Source organism: Medicago truncatula, chromosome 4 (genome assembly GCF_003473485.1).
Source record: "Medicago truncatula cultivar Jemalong A17 chromosome 4, MtrunA17r5.0-ANR, whole genome shotgun sequence".
Taxonomy (NCBI): domain Eukaryota; kingdom Viridiplantae; phylum Streptophyta; class Magnoliopsida; order Fabales; family Fabaceae; genus Medicago; species Medicago truncatula.
The window spans coordinates 4,885,494-4,912,346 of record NC_053045.1 but is presented as its reverse complement, the minus strand read 5'-3'; the positions used below and the strand labels follow the sequence as shown (position 1 = coordinate 4,912,346).

At 32.6% G+C, this 26,853-nt stretch overlaps 2 protein-coding genes across 2 annotated transcripts; one reads left to right on the top strand and one right to left on the bottom strand.

Moving 5' to 3' along the window:
• Positions 1-7,820: 7,820 nt before the first annotated feature.
• Positions 7,821-8,438, bottom strand: LOC112420739 (uncharacterized). Its single transcript, XM_024780360.1, has 2 exons — positions 8,300-8,438; positions 7,821-8,185 (listed from the first exon to the last, which is right to left on the bottom strand). The coding sequence occupies exons 1-2, from the start codon at positions 8,436-8,438 to the stop codon at positions 7,821-7,823; spliced, it is 504 nt and encodes a 167-aa protein (XP_024636128.1).
• A 7,193-nt stretch (positions 8,439-15,631) lies between these two features.
• On the top strand, positions 15,632-23,674 carry LOC11422744 (beta-glucosidase 24). Its single transcript, XM_003604595.4, has 14 exons — positions 15,632-15,781; positions 17,907-17,968; positions 18,596-18,699; positions 19,339-19,405; positions 20,141-20,199; positions 20,932-21,007; positions 21,099-21,176; positions 21,267-21,354; positions 21,564-21,857; positions 21,952-22,196; positions 22,315-22,349; positions 22,424-22,523; positions 22,621-22,729; positions 22,848-23,674. The coding sequence occupies exons 1-14, from the start codon at positions 15,765-15,767 to the stop codon at positions 23,032-23,034; spliced, it is 1,521 nt and encodes a 506-aa protein (XP_003604643.1). The 5' UTR covers positions 15,632-15,764; the 3' UTR covers positions 23,035-23,674.
• The last annotated feature ends 3,179 nt before the right edge of the window (positions 23,675-26,853 follow it).

The window sequence follows — 26,853 nt, the reverse complement described above, 5'->3', positions numbered from 1 at the left end:
TGAGAGTTGATTTCGGTGGTGAGAGTTGATTTTGATGAAATTGATTCTGTAAAATTTATTTTGGTTAAAAGTAATTACAAAAACGGCTTGTAAGGTGAGGATTGTATCCTCTTTATATACTCTTCTCAAGAGTCTTATCTATCCGATGTGAGATTTGCGTTTTCCACAATACACCCCCTCACGACCAACACTTTTGGGCTTGATTCGTGGACATAATTGGTGGGTGGCCCGATAGCGGAAACCTGATAGCAGGTGACCCAATGGATCTTTGAGAGGCTCTGATACTATCTTATAAATCATGGTTGAGTCTAACACAATCCCACAAAACCGGCTTGTAAGGTGATGATTGTCTCCTCTTTATAAACTCTTCTCAATGGTTGAAAGAGCGTTTGGAGAGATTACAGGCGGAGGGTAGATTGTGCGGTAGGTGTGGGGGTTGCAAGCGTGGGGGTGTCAGGGCACACCGTGGTGGTGCTGATGACGAGCTTCAGCCTGAGCCAGAGTACCAGCCTCAGCCTCAGATGGACATGGAGATGGAGGATGATGTTGAGGCTGAGGAGGAGGTGGGTGATGATGATGAACAGCAGCAGCGGAGGCGAAGACGTGTGCTGGAGAGAAGTTTGATGACTATCCCGATGGCCCACACGACACTACTTTGCTGACGAGGTATCATGTTCATGTGGCCAGGATTGCGGCTGATGGTGAGGTAAGAATATATATATTTACTTAATTTTGTGTAATATATATTTGATTAGTTTTGGTTAATTGTGCACCTATTATATATGTTTTTGTTAATTTAATGCATTATATTGATTAATTTTTTATTTACCTAATTATATTGGATTTTTTTGTTTTTAATTTTGGCACCGGCGGGGGAATTTAATATCTGTAAGCAAAGGGAAAAAGATAGACGCGATACATGATAAGCAAAACAAGACTAATATTATGACAGCATGGTGGTGGCGTGAAGGACTGAGAGCCACCGATGTTCAGTGGATGCAGGATACCAGCTACAGCCAGATTGACCACGGTTGTGTTATGCATTTGCAGAGAGGTGACACGAGGAGACATCGAGCTTCCATCTTTTGTTTGGGGAGATGATAGTGACACTTGATGATGTGTCGTGTTTGCTGCATCTCCCCATTGATGGTATGCTTTTATCCCACGAGAGTATGACATGGGACGAGGCGGTGGAGATGATGATTCAACATTTAGGGGCTGATCCGGGAGATGATGATCAAATCCATTTTTTCTTTAACACCGTGCACTTCACGGTGGTTTACATAGTAATCTCAGCACTAACAATTCTTCAAGTTTTTCCATTCAAAAATCAAATCAACAATGGAACTGATATCAACATATATATTAGATTAGAATAACCAAAATATAATTTATAAAAGCTATAAACATAGCATGATATGGATTCAAAATTTGTTAAAAAGACCAAATTAAATTCATTGCAGCAAGAACCTATAGTCTTAGTTCTCTTTCTTTGTTTACATAACCTGCAAACTCGTGAGTTTTAATTGAAGAGATGTGGGATATGTCTCTACATCATTTAACTCATTGATTGTGTGTTGCTGCTTCTCCAACGAGAATGATACTATCCACAGTATTCACGCCGCGATTTGCCTTATGTCACAGCTTGACCATTTTGCCGTCGAGCCGCCACCACTAGGATGCGAATCTCTCCTGAATGTGCAACAATATTCTGACTTGACTTTTTTTCCATTTATTTTTTTATCTTATTTTATTGGTTTTTGGATGAAATATTTGGGTAGAGATAGCTGAAGACGATTTGGCTGATTTGGATCCAAACTCGTAATATATAGTTTTTTTTTGACAAAAATAAAATGATATTCATTCATTCAAATCGAGAGATTACATCATTCAACATCGCTAAAAACGTAAAGGATGAATCTGCGAACAAGCTCACAACATCCAAGTTAATAGCATATAACGGCATAATGCCTACAATAATATATGATAAAATTAAATTGACCGGAATATTCATGACCTCCGGATCTGCAACTTTGACGCCCAAATCTTTGATTGAATAATCGATCTTTCAATATGAATCAAATGAACACCGCACAAAGACGGGAAATCAAACAACGCCGCACAAGACGACGAACAACAAACCACCACACTTAGATGATGAAATCACAAAGAAAAAAAATCTAGATCTATGTGAAATCACTTATTTAGATTGAAATAGAGAGAAAAAGATGAAGAGGGGGGTGATTTCAGGTCAAAAATTCACCTAAAACCACCCCTCAATGAAGAGACTGTAAGAGAAAACCTAGAAAGAGAAAACTAGGGCCGACTTGTTTCAATGTTCATATTTCTCAATACAAAAAAATTGCTTGCAAATGCGCTTTAACTCACAACGGGGACTTCGACGCTGTTAGCATGTGCTTTTTATGTTGGTTTTTCGACCAGAATTTTTTTTAGTCGAAGCTAAAACTTCATTTTTTGGTTTGTCAAGAAACGAGTGCATTCAACAGTTTATACTTTAACGACTGAGTTTTCGGTAACTATTTATGTCGCTAAACGAATTGGAGACTGATTTGTACTTTAGCGACTGAATTTTTAGTTACTATTTCTGTCGCTGAAGTTATTAGTGACTGATTTTCTTGCGTTAGCGACTGAAAATTCGATCGCTAAAAAAATTTATGCGTAGATATAGCCACACATGGACATGATGTAGATCTGCCCCTGCTTTCGATAGAGAAGATTCAAATTGTTTACGAAGAGGCAAGGTTAAAAGTTGAAGACACTTGGAGGCTTGTTGGATTTGTTGAAGACTTGAAGTTTAGGACAGTTAGTTTCAATTATTTCTTATTATGCTTGTATAGGAAATAAATGTCAAAAATCAAATAATTTTTTTTTTTTTTATGCTCGAACTATCCAAGTTATCGCGAGAAAAGAGTAACAAGATTAGTGGTGTTCAAAACTGAACCAATCCAAACCGAAATCGCAAAAAACCACATTTGGTTCGGATGTATTCAAATCATTTTTTTTACTCAACCGCATGGTTTGGTTCAGTTTGTAGTTTTGATTTTACCAATCGAACCAAACCAAACCAATCCAAACCGCAATATATGAAAAATACTAATTAAATATATACCATTTAGACCAATACTCATAGAAATACAATGGAAACTTTAATAAAAAGATTTTTTTTTTTCTCTTGTTAAGTTTCTTCTTTGCTTTTTCTATCAAAAATGTATTTATGTGCTACATGAATTCTTAGAGAATGATTAAAATTTTTGTCTTCTGTATTTCTTATAAAATAGGATTACTTTTTGTCCACGTTTTAATTTGGTCTACGTTGTTGGGAACTTTGTTTTATGAAAATAAAATTATAATGTTGGATGAAATTTAAAACACTGCTAAAAATATGTTGTTTTTAGCTTTTTAATTTTATTTTAACGTTGAAAACAAAAAAATTAATGTTTAAAAAAAACCGCATCAACCGATCCAATCTAAACCCCGTTGATTTCCTTAACTAGTGTCCTAAGGACACTGGTTAGCAAGACCCTATTTTAAAAGTCAATCGAACCAAATCAAACTACATACTTATTTATCTTGCGGTTCGGATAACTTTTAGCCTCAAAACCGAACCAAACCGTACCGCCAACACCCCTAAACAAGACAATATATGTGTGATTTGGTGTACCAATTTCATTTATGCAATGCAAATAATTTTCTCTTAATTTCTTTACTTTTGTCTTTAACGTTTTTGCTTCCTTTTGATTCTGATAACCTTTTTGATCATGTCAAATAAGACAATTATCTTCATACTTTTCATGTTTAAACTCAAGAACACCATAAGCACTCAAACATTTTTGGAAAAACTTTTGCACAGTATGTTGGACGATTTCTATTTTGATGTAATAAAATTAAAATTAAAGTTTGTTTACCAAAAGCACCGGTAAACAAACACTGAATATGTGCAGATCACATTAAAAAAGATGCTTGCAAAACCAACATTTCCTCGCCGAACACGAGCGGATCACATATATGTAACACGAGCGGAACACACAAAATGATTGTCATTAAAAAATGATTGCCAACTTCATGAACTATTAAAAAATATGTAACGAGTAATAGATGCAAGACTTTCCGAAAAATTTAATAAATATATAAACGAATGATTGCTTACGCCTATATACAATGTACTGCCAACTAACATGCTTTTCATGTTCTTTCCCAAAATGTAATTGCATGCATGTGTCATATGCACAGTTTTTAACTATTTCATTTGGTTACGAACATAATTTTTGTACAACCAACAACTTCTTTGCAATTTTTTAATACTTTTTTTATTGATTTTAATTTGCGTGCTTCTCACAATGTCAAAGGTTGTTGCATAAATTATCCAATTTTGGTTGTACATATTACACAACTCTAAAACAAAACTTCATTTTTTAGATACATTAAAAGGTTTATGTATTTAGTCTATAATAAAGACTAGATAGATTAACTATTCTATACATGTAAAGAGTAAAATTTTGCTTATAATAATGACAGAAGAGAGTATATATATGTAACCTTTGTAAATTAATAAACAAAACAAAAACTCAATCCATAATAATATGCACAACTTCTATGAACTCCGAGTTCGAGGTATCAATTTTTTTTTCTTTCTTTTGAACAAACTAAAATAAAGCTATATAGCCACACCAAAGAGCAGTTATCAAGCACAAGATGTGCATAGGAAATCACTACACAAAGTACAAAGAGAGTCAATAAATAGAATGGTAGAAAACAACAGAAGTTTAGCCAATACCCAAACAAGCTAAAGGGATTGACCGCCACCTCGAGTATCGAAAACAAACATGGTATTTTTAGCTTTCAACCACCCTAGAGATAACAATTTAACCTTATCTAGTATACGAGGTACTATGGTTTCAACATTATTGAACAGACGGTTGTTACGTTCCAGACAACCCAAGTACACATAAGCCAAATTAGCTGCAAGAATGATCGTTTATCTTTACCAACACCTGTCATATGAGTAAACTGCACCAAATGGTCGACAATAATATTAGTATCCACCCCAACGAATCCAATCCAGTCTCGCACCTGCTGCCATAATGCTACAGAAGTTGCACAAGTAAGAAAGAGGTGCTCGGCCATTTCTACCTGGCCACATCCAGACACATAGCGAGTCACCGTCGTGGGTATAACACCACGAACTGCCAAATTAGCTTTTGTAGGCAAACGATCCCTAATGAGCCGCCAAGAAAAACCGAGACCTTCAAAGGTACCTCATGATGCCAAACTAAATCCATGGAAGTGTCCATGCAGGGAGTGTCACAGTTTGTTAATAAATTGTAGACACCTCTAACAGTGTAACCCCCCAACAGGGTCTGGGAGCCACACCCACTTATCTGCAAATTAGGAAACAAAGAGACATCAAATAGTAGAGTCCTACACTCCTCTAACAAGTCCTCCTCCCAAGCCCACAACCTTCGACGCCAACTCCAACCCTCCCCTCCCTCCCCTAGACCAAGAGAGAACAAATCAGCCACCGTAATGATTTTGTTCTTATCTAACTCAAATAACCTATGAAACCGCACACTAAGAGGGTGTTTACCATGGATTTTGGTAAACTACTGAACTAGATTAGGACAAGGGCGAGCGAGATCAGCCAGCAAATCTCAAGACCGTTTCTTTTTCATTGTTCAACTTCGAATGGTGACTGTTCTAGCGAGCTATGAATATAACCGTCGAAATCTAGAAACAGGGTGAGACCCGTCGAGATTATCTTCAATGGATCGATGCAAAAGCTTTAAAAAAGATTAAAGAAAAAGGAAAAAAGGAGTCTAAAAAAGAGACTAAACTAGAATTGCATTAATAGTAATGAATGTGAAAAGATTGGTACACAGATTCATACGCTATGACTTGTTTACTCGTTTTTCCTTGTGTGTGTGCGGATAGTTTGAGTGTGTAAGCTTTCAGTATGTTTGAATTGTGACCTGTTTTCCATAGAGGAAAATACTATTTATACTAAGTAACTGTCTACAGACATGTCTAAGGCATAACCGCTAATAACTGCTACGGGCGTACTTGAATTCCAAAGAACGCCTTTTCGACGAGAAACCTCTATTTAGCTCCTCTCTTCGATGCCAACCGCCCTTCGACACCTTCTTCGCTCTGTCGAATTGTCCTCTCGATCAACACATATTCTTGCCTTCACTTTGACAGTCTAACTCGTGAGTTGAACTTGCTTCATTCTCTTCGAATCTTGGGTCAAACTTCTTTGACCACATTTATTATAGCCTGTTGAAAATACAGTCTAACAAATTGCCCCCCCCAAAAAATGTCTTTTTTCGTTGATATCTTCAGATAGAAGAAGAAAGAGTACATTTTTTGAACTTCATTGAGCGTATTTCTATGGTCGAAAACAACCAAATCATTAGTAAGAATTTTTAAAGGTAGTTGAAACAAACCTTTTAATGGTGTCATTGAACTCCACTTAGTGGGCCACGTTTCAAATCGCAGGAACCCATTTTTGCTCCCCCTCCAACAACTGTCCATGACATCCGTTTGAAAAATTGAAGTTTTAAAAAGGTGTGTGTCTTTCTCTCTCCCACTCCCTAGTTCATTGGAACTCCGCCCTTTAGGAATTCAGAAAGTAGAAAGTTCCATAAATACAAGAAACGTTTCGGAGAAGTTTGAAAGATCAACGAACCCACTGACCTCCTGGCTTTTAGCTTCTCATCTCCTTGAGATCTGCTTTTTAAAAGGTGGTCACACGGCTTCACCTGAATGATCAAACACCTCATTAATCATAAATGCCCAGAGAAACCCTCATATACCTATATAAACGGGTCCTTCTATTTTTGCATCTCACTTCTAACCCAATTTTTCTATCACTTCTCCAGAAGATACTTCGTCCATCTCTCATATTTCCTCTCTGTATTCTTCTGGATCAATGGAACGATTAGGTGATGATGAACTCATCATCATTGCGAAGGAAGTCGCAATTTTTGGTGCTCGCCATCTTCGCGAATTTCTGTTCACCTCAAAGAAATTTGCAAGAATCTACAAACTCTCTATCATTCTTAGGGCTTTGCCCCCAGAATATGCAAACTGGATTGGTAGTGATCGATAATGGGCACGCAGATTATTGCGTACTTTGTGCAACCAGCCTCCTGCATGACGATGAGCCTGACGTCATCGAAGCTCAACGTGTTTTGAACATGGAATCTAAAGCCAAAGCTGAAAGTGCATATTATTTCTTGGCCCTGTTAGATGCTTCTACAACGAAGGGTGAGAACATCGAAACAACCATTTCTAATTTCACTAAATTTTTTGAAGCACATAAATTGGGTGCACTTCGTCGGCATATAGCTGGCTGGGGAACTCCTTACTGGGACTGCTTCCGCCCTCTTTTTTGGAGTAGATGTATGCCAGATGGTCTAGTCCTCAGGACTCTCTACCCCTCAAAAGGCATTTGCAAAGGAGATGGGAGGTTGTCGGGTTATGATTCGATTTCCCTTGGAGATGATCACGAGTATTCCCATACCGAAGTGTGTATCCTATGTCGCTTTGAAAGTGAACTTCGTTGGTTCTGAAGGACATTCAGTTTCGGGCCCATTTTCTATGACCATTAAGTTAATTTTAGGGCTTATTGTAATGTATGTATATGTCGAATGTTGTGTAATGAAACTTACATTTAATGTTTAAGATTCGACATCTTGTACTTTGCCCACCAGTGGCTTTAATTTCTTAATGCAATATTTTTAATTTCTTTTCGAATTAGTCTAAAGTTATTTTGACTTCTTGTAATAATGGTTTATACTTTTTCAAGTATTTCCCATGCACATGATTCGATTGTCGTCATTCAACTCTTCAATTTCATATGCATTATTCAAAAAGACTCTTAGGATTTTCCATGGTCCTTCCCAACCAGGTGCCGATTTACCTAAGGTTGTGTCTCTTTTATCCATAGGCAGGATAACTTTCCAAACCAAGTCATTTACATCAAAAGTTTTTGATTTGACCTTTTTGTTATAAAACTTGGTTATTCTCTCCTTTTGCCTCATGAGAACATCTAATGCTTTTAACCTTTCTTCATCTATATCGACCAACTCATCCAAAACCATATTCCAGTAACGGTCAACAGGAATTTCATGTTGTCTTTGAACACTAGTGGATTGTAGACAAATTTCTGCAGGTAACACAACATCATGTCCAAATGTAAGCCTAAAGGGAGTTGCGTTATTTGATTTTCTAAGAGAAGTTCTATAAGCCTATAGAACTTGATCAAGGGTCTTGTGCCAACCTCTTGGATTTTCTTCCAACTTCTTTTTAATCAAAGTGATGAGGTTTTTATTGGTTGCTTCGACTTGACCATTTGCTTGAGCATAATATGGTGTTGAAGTTAACAATTTGAAACTTGTTTGGTTAGCAAATCGTACCATTTTTTTGGCCTATAAAGACTGATCCTTGATTAGTGGTGATAGTTTCTAGAATTCCAAACCTATCCAAAATATGGTTTTGAATGAAACTAATGACCACATCTTGAGTAACCTTTCTTAAAGGGATGGCTTCTACCCATTTGGTGAAATAGTCTATTCCAACCAATATGTATTTGTGCCCTTTTGACGAACCAGGTTTAATCTCACCGTTTACGTCCAGAGTCCATCCTCTAAATGGCCAAGGCTTTACAGTCGAATGTAACTCACTAGCAGACACATGTTGGATTCCTGCATGTAGTTGACATTCTTGATAACTTTTCGCAAACTCTATGCAATCTTTTTGAAAGAACCAAAGTTGTTACAATGGTCAAATACGTGCCCATAATTATTGCCCAAAAGTTCAATGTTGCAAAAAATGACATAATGTTATTTAATGAATCTCAATCATCGAAAAGTTATTATCATCAACTGCTAAAGTCTCTCAATCATCGAAATAAAAAACTATCATATCTACAATTATGTAATGTATAAACTTTTCTATCATAGAAAACAATTTTCCTTTCCAATTATGTAATGTATAAACATTTTTAGTAATGGAGCAGATCTGCACTCTGGGGGGAAATAATTGTTTTAGTGCAGCTTTCCACTCTGCTTTTGTTTCGTTGACAACAAAGCTATTAAAATAAGTAAACAAAAAAAAAAAAAAAAAACCCACCACAACTTAAAATAAGGTGATGAATTATTAGCAGATACTGTAATAAACATTTTTCCCTCTTCCACACTAAACAAGAACTTCATAATATACAATTGTGTTAATAATTATAAATGTTATGACAAAGTTGCCGGACCAAGTCTATAAAAAATAGTAAGTAAAAAAACATGCGTTCCTTGTGCACCGACAAACAATTCTTCAACTTTTTCCATTCCAAAATCAAATCAACAATGGAAATGATATCAACTTATATGGAGTATTAGATTAGAATAACAAAAATTTAATTTATAAAAGCTATGAACATAGAAGGATATGGATTCAAAATTTGTTAAAAATACCAAATTAAATTCATTGCAGCAAGAACCTATAGTCTTAGTTCTCTTTCTTTGTTTATATAACCTATAGTCTTAGTCGAAGCTAAAACTTCATTTTTTGGTTTGTCTAGAAATGAGTGCATTCGACAGATTGTAAAGAGTCTTGGTATATCCCAAATCATTTGGCTTTCGACAGAGAAGATTCAAATTGTTTACGAAGAGGCAAGGTTAAAGGTTGAAGACACATGGAGTTATGTTGGATTTGTCGAAGATTTGCAGTTTAGGACTGTTATTTTTCAGTTATTTCTTATTATGTATATATATAAAAAAAAAATTATAGGAAAATAAGGGTCACAAATCAAATACAAAATTCTTTATGCTCGAACTATCCAAGTTATCGTGAGAAAAGAGTAACAAGACAATATATGTGTGATTTGATGTACCAATTTCATTTATGCACTGCAAATCATTTTGTTTTCATTTCTTTACTTTCGTTTTAAAGTTTTTGCTTCCTTTTGATTCTGAAAACATTTTTGATCATGTCAAACAAGGCAGTTATCTTAATCCTTTTCATGTTTAAACTCTAGAACATCATGAACACTCAAACATTTTTTGAAAAAACTTTGCATAATATGTTCTATGATTTCTAGTTTAATGTAATAAAATTAAAACTAACGTTTGTTTACCAAAAACACATGTAAACAAACGCCGAATATGTGCAAATCACGTATAAGATCCTAGTTGAATAATTGAAATCATAACACACAACATGCCAACTGTATGAACGATTAAAAAAATGGAAATGCTTTTGATTGGAGGATTATTACTTGATCCTCCTTGTATTTCTTGTCCATAATATAATTGATTGTGCACAGTTTTTAACATTTGTAAACTAATAAAAAATAAAAACTCAATCCATATTAACATTAAAATATGCACAACTTCTATATAAAAAAAAAATGCTTGCAAAACTAACATTTCCTCGCCGAACACGAGCGGATCACGAATATGTAACACGAGCAGAACACACAACGTATTGCCAATTTCATGAACTATTAAAAAATATGTAACGTGTAATGGATGCAAAGACTTTCTGAAAAAATTAATAAAATATATAAACGAATGCTAACTAACATGATTTACATGTTCTTGTCCAAAATGTAATTTCATGCATGTGCCGTATGCACAGTTTTGATCATATTTTACTATGTACGCTGTTCACATTTTATATAAGGATCAAATTACATCGAGTTAATGTTACATCAATGTTATACCGTTTAATATAATTTTACTCGATATATATTTTTTAAATTTGACCGTTGGATTATAAGTTTATATCACATAGAAACATTCACGTAAATTTTTACTATAATCTAAAATCATTTCGTATGTTATTGTGATACATCAAGATTAATGGTTTATGCATTTTTATAGAACATCGTTAATCTTGTTGTATCTTAATAATATATCAAATGATTTTACTTTTTCGTAAAAATTAATGTGAATGATGTCAACTTTGAAGAATATGCATCGAGTAAAATGATATTAAACGGTGTAACATTGATGTAACATTATCTCGATATAATTTAATCTCTCCTTATATATTATATAGAGGTTGCTAATGCACACCCATTCAATTTTTTTTTTTTTGAGAGGATCCATTCAAAAATTATAAGTTGTATATTAACAATGTACACCTTTTATATTTGGATAAAAAATCTACACTTTTACTTTTAAAAGCCATTAAACTTAATAGGTGTTATGGTAATTTTAGTTTTTTTGTCTGCAATTAGTGATTCATCTTCTTCTTTTTTTTTTTTTTGACAAAATAAAAGATATTCATTCATTCAAATTGATAGAGTACATCGATATAATGCAAATTCGCTAAAAACAAAAAGGATGAATATGTGAACATGCTCACATCATCCATGTTAATAGCATAAAACGACAAAGTACAATTGCCTACACATATGACTATATTTAAATATCCGGAATAACCATGTATCCGGATCTGCAACGTGGATGACACCAAAGTCATTGATTGGATCTGCACTGGATCGAAGCTGATCTGACAATCTGAACTGATCAAATACCTGAGAGAAACAAGAAAAACAAACAACGTCGCACAAAGACGACGAACAAACCAACGTCGCACGAAGACGACGAAATCACAAATTAAAAAACAAAATAGATGTGAAAATCACTTATTTCAATAAAAGGGAAAAGGAAAAACAAGTTAGAGGGGTGATTTTGGGTCAAAAATTGACCTTAAATCACCCCTCTTTGATGGATGAAGGAGAAGAAACTAGGGTTTTGGTGACGGCTCTGATTCATCTTCTTTGTTTAACACAAATTATTACTAATTAGTAACTGTGGGTCTGTTCGTTCACCATGGTTCATGGTTGTGCAGTTTTTTTTATTTTTTTTATAATAGGAATATAACCATATTTTGCCACTAGTATTTTTTATATAAAAAAGACCATCATCTTCGTAACTCCTTCAATTGCACCTCTTTCTAGTTGAATGAAAAATAAAATAAAAATAGATCATAATCATTTGATGTGGCGTCTCTGTGGTAGCAAGACCAAACTTTTATTCCAATTAATTTTCTTGAGTAAAATGTTAACCTTGAAGAGAATGAGCACATGAATATTTTTGCAGCCATAAGAGACTAAAATGGTTGACTTGATAAGAAAGAGATAATTAAACACATAAAATATATGTTGGATCCTATTATTAAATAGGTCCCATCATCATTAATTATTTTTAAGAATTTTTTATGTCTTTATCTCTCCATAATGGAGAAAACGAAGAAAAGTTTAAATGAAGATGATTTTAATTCGTGCATTGACATTTCTATATATATATATAGAGAGAGAATATATCATATAAGAATAACCATCTTATACGAGAAAGTCGAGAATAATTATCCACTGTAAGATAAAAAATAGACGAGAAGCTGAACAGTTCTCAACCAAGGATACCATGTGGAAAAACACATGTGTTATTGGAAATGGTTAGAAAGACACATGTGTTATTGGAAATGGTTAGAAATAGAACTTTTAATCCATTCCCACCCACCGTTTGTGTTGATACCCTTCACTATCAAAATTGTGCTTCTATTTTATTTTTTTTATATGAGAAATTGATCTATTCATAGCAATTAATTAATATAATCGATCTATCTATTGATAGATAATATTGTTCAAAATGTAAACAAAAAACCAATTTCAATCTTTCCTCTTAAATCAATCTTTCATCGTGAATCAAATAAACAATTAACAGTGATTTCATCTTTCAAATCTATTTCAATTTGTACTCCTTTGATGTTGAATAGATTTTGTAACGTGGGTTTTTTTATAGATTTTTTTTGTTCACGGAGGTTCCACAATTAACATTGAAATAAAAAATCAATTTGACATGTATTACGAAAATATTAACAAGACAATGTATGTGTGATTTGGTGTACCAATTTGACATTCTTTATGCTCGAATAATCAAAGTTATCGTGACAAAATATTAACAAGATAATGTATGTGTGATTTGGTGTACCAATTTCATTTATGCAATGCAAATCATTTTCTTTTAATTGTTGGAAATTTAGGTCTTAATAAAAACAGATTTCATAAAACATGTTCAACAATTATTAATCAACAGCGGAAGCAAACAAAACATTGAACATGATCAATGGCGAAGCCCTTCATGGGCTGTGATGGGCCACGGCCAACCCCACCCGAAAAATTAAAAAAACAACGATTATAAGTCTATTTTGCGAGATTTTATACAATTTTGTGTTAGTTTTAGATTTCGGTTGATCCAAATTCCCGCAAAGTGGTGTAGTGGCTCACGCGAAAAATTTAAATAATTCAATCATAGGTCTATTTTGCGAGATTATATACAATTTTGTGTCGATTTTAGGATTCGGTTGATCTAAATTTCCGCCAAGTGGTGTAGTGGACCACCCAAAAAATTTAAATAATTCAATTATAGGTCTATTTTGAGAGAATTTAAACAATTTTTCAACGGTTAATTTTAGTGGCCCACCAGAGCTTTTTTTCCTGGCTCCGCCACTGAACATGATTATGATCGGATCTACGACATGTTTGATTTATCAAGATATTAAGAATTAGGGTATCAGAAATACTTGGATAAAGCTTTCATGACAACCCTTTCAACAACAACCATAAACAAATAGGAGATGTGATGATCTGAATTCTGAAACACAAAACATAGTTAGCGGCTTCTGATTTGGTTCTTCCTCAACCGGTATCTTTATGCCTCAAGTTCTCTTCAGATGAGAAGAAGAGAAAGTATTGTCATGTACTGTATATTGGGGACCATAACCTCTTTTATATTGGATGGACCTTTTATATTTGATGACCATTAGAGTTTCTCAATATTCCATTAATGGGCCATCCACTCATTAGTCCATATCCACTAATTAATTAATTAATACTCTAAGTAGAAATCTAATAAACCTTATTACTTAATTTGATTACTAATCAATTAAGACTTCAAATTGATAAATAACTAATATAATTACTATAGAGATATATGCTCACATAATATCGTCGGAATATAATTAAATATTAAAATATTACAACATTAATTTCTTTACTTTCGTCTTTAAATTTTTTGCTTCCTTTTGAATATTCCGAAAACCTTTTTAATATTGTCGAACATGGCAGTTATCTTCATCATTTTCATGTTTAAACTCAAAAACACCATAAACAGTCAAATATTTTATGCAAAACTTTTGCACAATATGTTTTATGATTTCTAGTTTGATTTTATAAGTTATAAAATTAAAACTAACGGTTGTTTAATAAAAACACTGATAATCACACGTCGAAAATGTGCAAATCAGGTATACTATGCTAGTTGAATAATTGAAATCATATCACACAACGTATTGCCATCTGTTTGAAAGATTAAAAAAATATGTAACTAAGATTAATAGATGCAAGACCTTTTGAAAAATTTAATACATATATATACACCATTGATTCCTTCATAATGTATAGCCAACTAACATGTGCTCTTGTCCATAATATAATTGAATGTGCACAGTTTCTAACCTTCGTAAATTAATAAAAAATAAGATACTCGATCCATATTAACATTAAAATATGCACAACTTCAATGAACTCCGTGATATCAAATTATTTTTACACATTTTCTATAAACCTCGAGATACCAAATTTGTTTACTGATAATAAAAAGAAAAGAAAATCACATGTTCTTGTCCAAAATGAAAATGCATGTCCACAGTTTTAACTATGAGCAGTTATACTTTATATAAAAAAAATACTAGTGTTTATCAAGAGTTAAGATTCTCTTAATTTTATCCTTAAATTTTTTTTTTCTTCTTAATTTGACCTCGTCAACTTAGCTGCCGACCACCACCAAAAGAAAGTTTCTCTTCATTTGTCTTTCTTCATTTAAAGAAATAAAGACACATAGAAACTAAAAAAATAATTAATAATGGTAGGACTCATTCAATTGTAGGACTCACAACATTTTTCGTGTGTATCTCTTTCTAAACGACAGTCTCCATTTACAAATGAGTAAATAGGCAATTACCTTCGAAAATGTAAGTTTCGTCAATTACCCCTTTAAAATTAACAAAACTTCAATTACCCCCTAAAATTGCACAACGTTAATCAATTTACCCCATGCGTCAAATTCTTCTGTTAATCAACATGACATTTTGCAAATACAAGTTTTGCACTTACCAAAATGCCCTCAGAAACTTGAAAATTTATATGCTCCACAATTCAGTGATAATGCAGTCACTTTTAAGGATAAGAAAAACAATATAAATTTTCAAATTTCAGAGGGCATTTTGCACATAAATGCAAAACTTCAGAGGGGTATTTGCAAAACATCATGTTGACTAACTGAAAAATTTGACGGAGGAGGTAAATTGATTAACGTTGTACAAATTTAGAAGGGTAATTAAAGTTTTATTAATTTTAGGAAAGTAATTGACAAAACTTATAATTTTAGAGTTATGCATTTACATATTTTTACTCGTTTATTACTTTATTAAGTGCAATTTTAATATTTCAACGCTAATTTAATACACATTTATTTTCAATCTCTATTTTCTATCTTATCTGTCTCTTTCCATTCTTAATTTCTCTCTCTCTCCAGTGTAAATAGGTGGTTGTGTCTCTAAGAATCAATTTAGCCTCCTCTCCTCTCCTATATATACCCGAATACATGCACTTAAACAAGCAACAATTGATTTCGAATCCTTAGTTATATTTCTTCATAGATATCCCACGGCAGTCCCAATCAATGAGGAATGTGATCAGGTATAATTTTGCACCTTTGTAAATATTAGTCGATATCAACTCTTTTTAATATTGGAGACTTTAAAATTCAACTATTTTTTTTTTTTTAGGGAAAATTCAACTATTTTTTTTGTGAAGTTCGATCTTGAATGTTATTATGTATAGAGTTGGTAATTTTCATTGCTGGTTTCGTCTTGCATCTTACTCTCATAAATTTTTTATTTTTCTTAATATGATGTTGTTTCTTTATTTTGCTTGGAATATTTCTCTATTTTATGCTCTTTCTCGGTTTGGGTTTTTGTACAATCGATTGTTTTAGGATGTGGATTGGTCAGCTACCTACCTATGCCACTAAAATTAATGCCACTCAAGTGGAATCCTTAATTCATGTTGATCTTGAGAATATATTGGATTAACATATTTTCTATAATTTATTATATTCCATTACTTTTAACATTTTTTATCAAAAAAAAAAAAATTTTTTAAAATATTTTGTTTTATTTTATCTTTTACTTTTAAAGTTAATAGTAACATTAAAGATGTGTTTAACATGGACCTTTTAAAAATGATCCAAAGATGGAAGTTTTCCATTTTTACATTATTTTATTAATTTTAAAAATGATCCAAAGATGGAAGTTTTTCATTTTTATATTATTTTATTAAAATTTATTAAAAATATGACGATCCACCGTTGGTTTGGGTATATATTAGACAACCCCTTAAAATTAACTTTTTTTATATGGGCACAACCACAAATTAAATATATTTAAGTATACATTCATAAAAATACTTATCATTTGATTATGGCGTTTAATTATTTTATATGTCCTAGAACTATTTTATCCCTAAACAAAAAAAAAGTTTGTAATCAAGTCCTTAAACTACAATATTTTTTGTAATTAGGTTCATCAGGTACACTTTTGTTAGTTAGATATTATTATTTATTATGTATAGTTCTCTCGTCTATCTCCATATCCGAGTAAGACAAAATATGATAGAGATATGATAAAGGGAAATAGAGAAGAGAGATATCGAAAAGAGATGTAAGAGAGATTAAAGAGAGAATGAGATGAGATAGTGGATATAGATGAAAGAATATAGTGAAAGAGATAAAGAGAGGGGGAAATTCGTTGAGTATGTCTCTCTCCTATCTTCTATCTTTTCTCTTTTTTCAACTCTCCTCTCTCAACCATATTTCTTCTCCCTTTGAGTGGGAGATAAACAAGAGAGAGATGCAAAATAAATATTCTTTTTCTAAACTCTCCCTCTCATTTCATCTCTTCTCTCTCCCTCTCTTTCTCATCCTCTCTAAAGTCGATTCTCTCTCTTATCCCCCTTTCATATATTCTCTCTTCTATCCATATCATCTCTTTTATCGTGGACTCTCTTTTTCATATCTTGCTCCCCTCTCTCAGCTCTCTCCTCTTTTGCAGATAATTAGATAATTACATTTATAAACATTAATATATTTATATATATCGCATTGTAGGTCCTTAAACTACTTGAGGATTTTTAAATAGGTCCATATACTAAAAAAATACAATCATGTCCTTGAACTATAATATTTTTGGCTTAAATGTAGTTTTGACGCTCTTATTTTGAATGAAAATTAGATTTTAACACCCTATTTTGAAATCCAAATTTTAGCCCGACTGTATTATATATTTTCAAGATTTTTTCCCCCTATAATATATTTTTCAGGTTTTTTGGGGTAAAAAAATCCTAAAACTTATAAAAGGCTAAAATTCCGAATTTTAAAATAGCAGGTTAAAATTGAATTTAAGAATACATTTTTTTGCAATTATGCTCTATTATTACATGTTGACTAACAAGAGTCTAACAAATTGATCTAATTGCAAGAAAAAAATTAGTTTAAGGATTTGATTACAAAATTTTTTAATTTAAAAATTTATTTATAATTTCCAAATAATTTAGGAACCTAAAAAATAATTAAATCTTTATTTATTTATTTAAAATAATATATTATTTAAGTGTTTCAATTTTACATTTTACCATCTATATATGTGCCTAAATAAAATTATATAATGTTGTGATCAAGCAAGTATAATTCTCAACTTTATAACGTTATTTTATTAAAAATGTCTTCCATAATTATTTAAAATGCCTAATTTGGAGCATTCAACAGACCACCCCCTCCAAAGAGAAAGAGACCACATTCGGAAATATCGTCAAGTACGGTGCAATCAGGTGATTTGTAATTATTTGTATTTGTATTTCATGTTGCGTAATTTTGATTTGCCTTAAATATATTTTTTCTTTTTGGAATATATGATGACTAAAAGTTTTTATTTTAGCAATCTTAGAGATTAAATAGTTAGACCAAAATTCTCCTCAATGGAGTTTTCTAAGGGTCCACCTTCAAATTCTTCTCAAAGAAGTTTCTCTATTGTAACATTAGGGGAATGGACAATTCATAATCTAGAATTGCGTTCAAGAATCTATGTGATACTCATCGACCACATTTGATGTTTATGGTTGAATCTATTATTTCATTCTTGTTTTCGGGGAAAGGTCATGGTTGTGTGGACAAAGGTACTAATCATGGTAACATTGTTCACAATACCGATTTGTAGGATTCATTGCCTCTTTTTATTAGAACCCTCTTAAAAAGGCAAAAATAAAGAAAACAAAGAAAGGGGGAGAAAAAAAGTTACAAAAAGCGAACAAGAGGATTTCTTTAGGGACTGATTTAGTTACCAACATTGACAAAACCAAGAACGATAAAATTCAATTAAAAAATGACAATAAAATATTATTATTAACATTATAAAAAGATTTTTTTTCTCATAATAATTTCTTTAATGTTTATTTTAGGGGCAGAACCTGTTATTGTCTCTACGTATGCTGATAGTTTTGAGCTAAATCGGAGCAGTTTTCCGGAAGGTTTTGTTTTTGGTACTGGCTCCTCCAATTACCAGGTACGTTTTGTAACATTGTGTGTATGTTACTATGCATGTGGAAATATGCATAATCATTGCTTCACATTTTTATTAGATTACCATAAAGCACTACTAAAAGAACTAAATTTAGTGAGGGAAAATGTAAAATCTCTCTCTAATTTCGTCACTAAATTTTACGATCAAGAAATTTGTGAGGAATTTCATTTTTTCCGTCATTAATTTCCCTCGCTAATTTTGCTTTTTCTAGTAGTAAAGGCTAAGACATATCTCTCTCCATCTTCGTTCTTTTGATCTTTTTCAATTTGGACAAAAATATGAAGTACTACTAAAAATAAAATTCATGCATATTTAATGTATGCTTTTGCTTTTTGTAACAGTCGTGCACCAAAAATAATATGTTTAATTCCTAATGCTATAAGATTGGCCAAAGAAAAAACATGTCTTAAAAAAATGCTTGAAAGTCCATAAATTTAGAGAAACAGAAAGTAATACTTCTTCCGATCTAAAATATAAGAAAAAATTCATTTTCTGATTCATTGAGTAAATGATGTAGCTGATTTATATTATGGAGTATTGATTATGTATGAGTTATATTATTGAATCTAAAGAATTGGAGGTTAATCTATCAACGGTATAATTTTTGTGTTGATAATGTAGTATGAAGGTGCTGTAAGTGAAGACGGAAGAGGAAAGGGTACATGGGATATATTTGCCCATACACCAGGTATACATATATTTTTTTTTCTTCAATAATTATAGTTTTATTGATACTATCTTGTCTAGCCAAAAACCTAGATAGTGGATAGGCTACAAGCGCCTTACAAATCATGACCACACCTAATTGGTAGGTAGTAGTGGTTCACAGGTGGTGTTGGTTTGCAAGGTGGTTGTAGTGGTGTGATTTGGATAGTGTCGTGGTGGAAATTTTGGACTCGTTCAGAGTTGAACCCAAGACCTTCAATTTTTTTTTTATCAATTTGGTCAACCCTATTTAGCTACTCATACTCTCAATTATAATCAGTCTACATGAACAAGAAATGAGACTTTAATTTGTTACCAAACTTTCAGATGATTTATATGTTTTGATGAATGTAAATAAGTCTCAAGATATATAGACAAGTCATAGGACTTCATGTTTGTACACGTAAGATGTAAGGCGTGCTTAACACACACAATTTCTACCGATAGTGTAAAAAAAAAACTATTAATGACAACACAAGTTTTTGTATTAGAATTCTAATAGAATATTTTTGTTGTAGTTATTTCCTGTTAGATATTGAAGAAAAGAAACAGAAACAACGACAAATATATATATATATATATATATATATATATATATATATATATATATATATATATATATATATAATTAATTTGATAACTCTAATGCCACTCCATGTGGCTAATGGCTGGAATCATATTTTTCTTCTAATGTGGTAATTGGTGTAACTGCATACAGGGATGGTAAAGGATGGAAAGAATGCAGATGTAGCTATTGATCACTATCATCGTTATAAGGTACCTCTAATGTGATATATAATTTCAGATTAATTGATACAAATTGTAACTGTACATCAAATAATTTTAGTGATCAAAAGGTTATATTTAGTGATGAAAAGGTTATAATAGATTGACAATGTAAAAAAAATGTATACTATTAGTGCATATGAATTAAATCTATAATTTTTCTTTGCTAAATTATTTCATCCCGAGCTTCCGAAATTTGCTAAATTGTTGCATGTCAAATGAGAGTAAGCCCTTTTCGATGTTTTTTTTCCCCAAAGAATATGATGAAAAATATTAAAGGAGTGAAACAATATTAACGGTAAAATCATCCCTGCTCCAATCCATTTAAAAATTGCATACAAAATCCTTCCAACAAATCTATATCTACAAAATAAGTGTTCCTCCACCTCTTGAATACCCAGGCACCACACACAATTTGAAGTCACACCCCCCCCCCCCCCCCCAAAACTCACAAACCGATTGCTCCACCCACCAAGCCCTTTTTCCAAAGCATGTATTACCGGTTTCCAAGTATCAAGACTTACGACATTCCCTTGTTCTTGTAAATTTCACATCATTGTAATAATGTTACTAGTTCAAAAAACTATTGCATTGAGGAACATGCAAGAGATATAATGTTACATCATTGATGTTTAAGAATTCAACATCAATTATAGATTTTACTTTATGAATCTCTAATTTTTTTGTCTAGTATATGTGTTAACCATTGTTACATCTTAACAGGAAGATGTTCAAATCATGAAGAATATGAATACAGATGCATACAGATTCTCCATATCTTGGCCAAGGATAGTTCCAAGTAATAGAAAATGTTTAATTTGGTTACATCATTAATGAGTTTCAACTAGTTGTATTTTCCATATACACTAACAACTCTAACAAATATGCAGCTGGAAAAATAAGTGACGGTGTAAACCAAGCAGGAATCATATTTTACAAGAACCTGATCTATGAGCTACTTGCTAATGGTAATGCATAATATTCCATACTTTATTAGTATATCATATTCATGATGTTCATACTCATAATAATATAAATTGATGGAATTATTGATCCAGGTCAAATACCATATGTGACCCTTTTTCATTGGGATCTTCCCCAGGCCTTACAAGATGATTATGGAGGCTTTGTCAGCGAGAATATTAGGTAAGTATCGTGACACAAATTTGATAGAAAATGCACATACAGAATTGCGAGAAAGATTAGAATGTTTTGGATACTTCAGAACTTTATGTACTGAGATTAGAATGATCTCCACACACACCACTCACTCATTCAAGAAATAATAAATTGAGGATAGAGCATTATAACATTTTTTTTATTCCCATAGTTGATTGTTTAATTTCTATATGCAGAAAAGATTTTAAGGACTTTGTGGATATATGCTTCAAGGAATTTGGAGACAGTGTAAAGCATTGGGTTACTTTTAATGAGCCATTCTCTTACACTTTGAGTACATCAGATTGGTACAAGTCCACACACAACCAACTTCTTGCTCATGCAGATGTTTTCGAATTGTATAAAACCACATATCAGGCTCAAAATGGTGTAATAGGCATTGGATTAAACTCTCACTGGTTTAAACCATACTCAACTGACCCATTAGATCAAAAAGCCGCTGAAGACGCCCTTGATTTCATGTTTGGATGGTAACAACTATACTTTTTGACCGTTTCTACAACAACCATGGATCGCGACAAAATTGTGACCGTATAATTTAAAATCTTCTTTATCTGTTTGCAGGTTTATACAGCCACTGACAACAGGAGAGTATCCAGCAAGCTTGGTGTCTTATGTGGGAGATAAGCTACCAAAGTTCACTGCAGAGCAATCTAAGAGTCTTATTGGGTCATATGATTTTATTGGAATCAATTACTACACCAGCATGTATGCTGCCAATGCAACGAAACCAATTCCTATACAGTCTCCATCGGGCGGCGCTGACGGCGTCAATAGTGTTTTCAAAATTGTTAATGTGACTTTAACAGGTAAGAACACCTTTCACACCACTCCTAATGAAGATGGCATAAATCATTAATAGAAAAATCAATTTTTGCTATGATTCCTTGTTTGACATAAATTGTTTTCTGGTATGATTCATGACAGATAAGAATAAAGATGGGACATACATTGGAGCATGGGTGAGTAAGACTCTCTTGAGATTATTGTTACATCTTATTTGATTGATAGAATAATAACTAAACAATATGTGCAGGCTGCAACTTGGTTATATGTTTGTCCAAAGGGTATTCAGGACCTACTGTTGTACACAAAGGAAAAGTATAACAATCCTACGATTATCATAACAGAAAATGGTAATATTTATATTACATTCTTTTATTATGAATCATTATCCTTTTTTCAGTGTCTAATAAACTAAAATTTGAAAATTCTAATAAATTTAAATCATAGGTATGAATGAAGTCAATGATCCAACGCTATCACTGGAAGAGGCACTCATGGATACTAACAGAATTGATTACTTTTATCGTCATCTATATTATCTTTTATCTGCAATGAGGTAGCACCCTCTATTTACTTAAATCAGAATCAATTATATTATTTTCGCACTCTAATTTTTTAGTTTTATGCATTTAATTTTGACTATATTATTGTTTTTTTTTGTTTCTTGTGTGAAGGCAAGGTGTGAAGGTACAAGGATATTTTGCATGGTCCCTTTTGGACAACTTTGAATGGAATGACGGATACACTGTGCGTTTTGGAATTAACTTTGTTGATTATGAGAATGGTCATCTTACAAGACACCCTAAGCTCTCTGCCCGGTGGTTTAGGAAGTTTCTTCAACATAATAGAATTATTGGTTGATGCATGTCATCATGACCACCAATAATACTGTGTGAGCTTGGTCATTAATCTTGAATTTGTTGTTGTTGTTGTTTTGTGTTTTCAAAACAGAAGTGTACTCTAGTCTCTTTTTCATTTCTTTTCTTGTATGTCGTCACCAAAACTCTAGTTTCTTCTTCTTCATCAATAAAGAGGGGTGATTTAAGGTCAATTTTTGATCCAAAATCACCTCTGTATCTCGTTTTTCTCTTTCCTTTCTTATTAAAATAAGTGATTTCCACATTTATTTCGTTCTTTTATTTTGTGATTTCGTCGTCTTAGTGCGACGTGGGAGTGTTTGTCGTCTTTGTGTGGCGCTGTTTGTCTTTCTTGTTTTGCTCAGGTATTGGTTCGGTTCAGATTGTCATATTGGTTTCGATCCAATGCAAATTCAATCAACGACTTTGATGTCCTCCACGTTGCTGATCCAGAGACATAGACATGGGTATTCCAGAGACTTTAATATAGTCATGTGTGTAGGCGTTCGTACTTTGTCGTTTTATGCTATTAACATGGATGATGTGAGTTTGTTCGCAAATTCATCTCGTTGTTTTTAGCAAATTTGCATTGTATTAATGTACTCTATCAATTTCAATAAATGAATATCATTTATTTATGTCCACAAAAAGTCTTGGATTTGTTGTTTTTTAATAAAAATCTAGAATTTGTTTTCTTAATTAACAATTATCTATATATGTTATAATTGCGTTCATTTTTAAGCATGTTCTGTTTTGTAATAATTAATTTAGATTTGTTTCATAAGCAATCATGAGAACATAGGGGTGTGAAAAAAACCAAAAAATTGAACCGAACTATTAAACTGAGTTGAACCAAATTAAAAAAAAAAAATTGAATCATTACTAACAGTTATGGAACTGAACTGAAACAGTTTGGTTCAGTTCAAAACAGTTCGGTTCGAAATAGTTCAGTTTGATGCGGAACAGTTCGGCTCGCTTTTACCTTCTAAAATTCAGTTTTGTTTGGTATTTTATATTTTTTTTCAATGGTGCCAATAATAACAGTTCAATTCGGTTTGAAACAGTTCAGTTCAGTTCGAAATGCAAACAATTTGGTTTGGTCCAGTTATATTAAATTTATCAAACAGTTCAGTCGGTTCAATTTTTACCCTGAAACAACCATACCCACGCCTACAATAAGACTAGAAAAAAAAAAAAACATTCCAGGATAGTGTACAAACTATATTCAATGTAAGAACGAGGACTAATTAGTAATTATCATCCAATTAGAAAGAAAAAAAATCTCTGGAGTGTGTTTGTTGTACTTATGCTATAAACATACAGAAATGACACTTGGAGATGTGTTGGTTGACCTTACACATTAAGCAATCAAAAATATTGATTTACCCAAAAAAATATAAGTTTACTGGTTGGAATTTCTTAATTTCCCGTGCATACAATATAAACCAAAATAAAAATCAATACAAGAGTACGCATACGCAATATGCTTCTATTCTTTTATTCATTTGAAATTGTTTGAAAACATTATTTTGGTAACTAAATCAAGATTTTTGATTCATATAGTTACATGAAGCAAGTTAGTCACTGCGGGATGAGTAATATGTCTGCATGATGGTGAGTACCAGGAGCATAGCAGCTGCCACAATTCCTATGAATTTCCACACATTAGGTATATGGTCGCGTATCAAAATATTATACCAGTTTCGAACGTAGTACATAAGGATCTCAAAAACTCGCCTACATTGATGCCATGTTCTAATAGGTAATTTTTGCACCACCTTGGTGACTTTCATTCCCTTGTAGTCATACACATTCATCTTCGCACAAATTTCACTAAAACTCAAATCCATATGTTCAGCTCCATTCGAAATTGTGCGAAATAGTGCCAACAAATCTTCGTTACTCTTGTTCATATCATTCACAATGACACCTTTTTCTTGAAGTAATTCAATGTCATGCTCACAGCATATCAAACCATTGAAAAAAAGTGCATAAGAAGTGCATTTGCATCTAATCCAAATTTTGCTTTGCTCCCAAGCAATCAAATTCCTCCACTTAACTTCAGTTGTTTCCTTGATATATAGTGGTGGAATATCCAACTCTCCAGAATCACTAAAACTTATATCAAAATCAAACATATCCACCAACTTATGCTGATTTTGATTTGTGCTATTTAATTTAGCTCGAATTATTACCCCAGAAGCACGGAGCTTTGTAGCACAGCGCAATAATTCTAGCTTCGCCTTTTTCCCTTCGTATTGCTGGCTTTGCTCCACTGTAGACAAGTGCATCAAATGAAGTATATGAGCACATCCTGAGCTATTATCCGAAGGGTAACCAAAAGCCTTTCGAACAATATTAGCCACCCGATGGTCATCTTTGATTACACTACCATCAGGAAATACTTTCCTATATACTTTCCCACTACCATCAGGAAATACTTTCCTTGGGTTATGTAATGTAATGACCAATTTTTTAGGTGATATGTAACTACCAAGGAAAATCATGTTGCTTTTCGGGTTAACCGGAGGCCGACCTCTAAGTGGGAAAAAAGTCTCGGAGATGTAGTCTAAGTGGGTAGTCATCTCTAACACCGGCCTATTGTAACATGATGCAACGATGTGTCCCATATCCGGCAATGTCAACCATTTGTCGGGAGGAGCAAAACTACTAGCATTTTTGGGAGGATACAATCCATCCAAGATGTAGTTGTAACGGCGCTCGCTCGCATATATCTCGATGTATTTGCTCCTATGCTCTTTCAACTCTTTAATAAGTGCTCTCTGCACCATAACATGACTTTCTTCCGTCAAACCCACGGATTCGGCTATAGCCCTAAACCCACAATGTCCATCACTAATAACATCCACAATTCTCTCAATATATGGTCTCATGAATTTTGGCATGTAATACATAGGACAAGATGGATCATAATTTCTTGAAACCGAGATAGGCGTAGGAACCGGAACTGGAGAAATGCCAATGCGAGCACCTTTTCTTTTAGGTTGTTGTCATACCCCAATTTTTTACCTAAGATATCACAAACACATGTTGTTTAACCCTGATCAATCTCTGATTTTTCAGTGAAAATTCGGCAGAGAGGTATTTTAAAATACCTCATTTTTTGGTTCCGAGTCGGGCCTTCTTCTCTCTTTATTTTTATTTTTTATTTTTAGTTAAAATTTCCATCTTTTATTCTTTTTTTAAATCATTTAATTTTAATTTTATTATGTTAAGTCTTTATCTATTTATTTAATTATTTCATTTTTTTTAGATAAGTCCAAAAGGTCAAGTCTGTATAATCTTTTCTTTTATTATTTTTCTTTTTTATTTTAATTGTTATTATTTGATAAAAAATCCAAAAAATGGTCCTCATCCAAAGAAAAAGCCTGTCACACGTTTTCTTTTCTTTCTCCATTCAAATCCAATTTTCAGCCTTATCAATCCAGCAACAACACTGCTTATTCTCCTCCCCAAGCCACCAATTTTTGTGCTCCTTTAAAAGAAAAGATTATACAGACTTGACCTTTTGGACTTATCTAAAAAAAAATGAAATAATTAAATAAATAGATAAAGACTTAACATAATATAATTAAAATTAAATGATTTAAAAAAAAGAATAAAAGATGGAAATTTTAACTAAAAATAAAGAGAGAAGAAGGCCCGACTCGAAACCAAAAAATGAAGTATTTTAAAATACGTCTGCCGAATTTTCAGTGAAAAATCAGAGATTGATCAGGGTTAAATGACATGTGTCAGTGGTATTTTAGGTCAAAAATTGGGGTATGACAATTGTGAAGATTTTTTTCGTGGCGAAGATTGA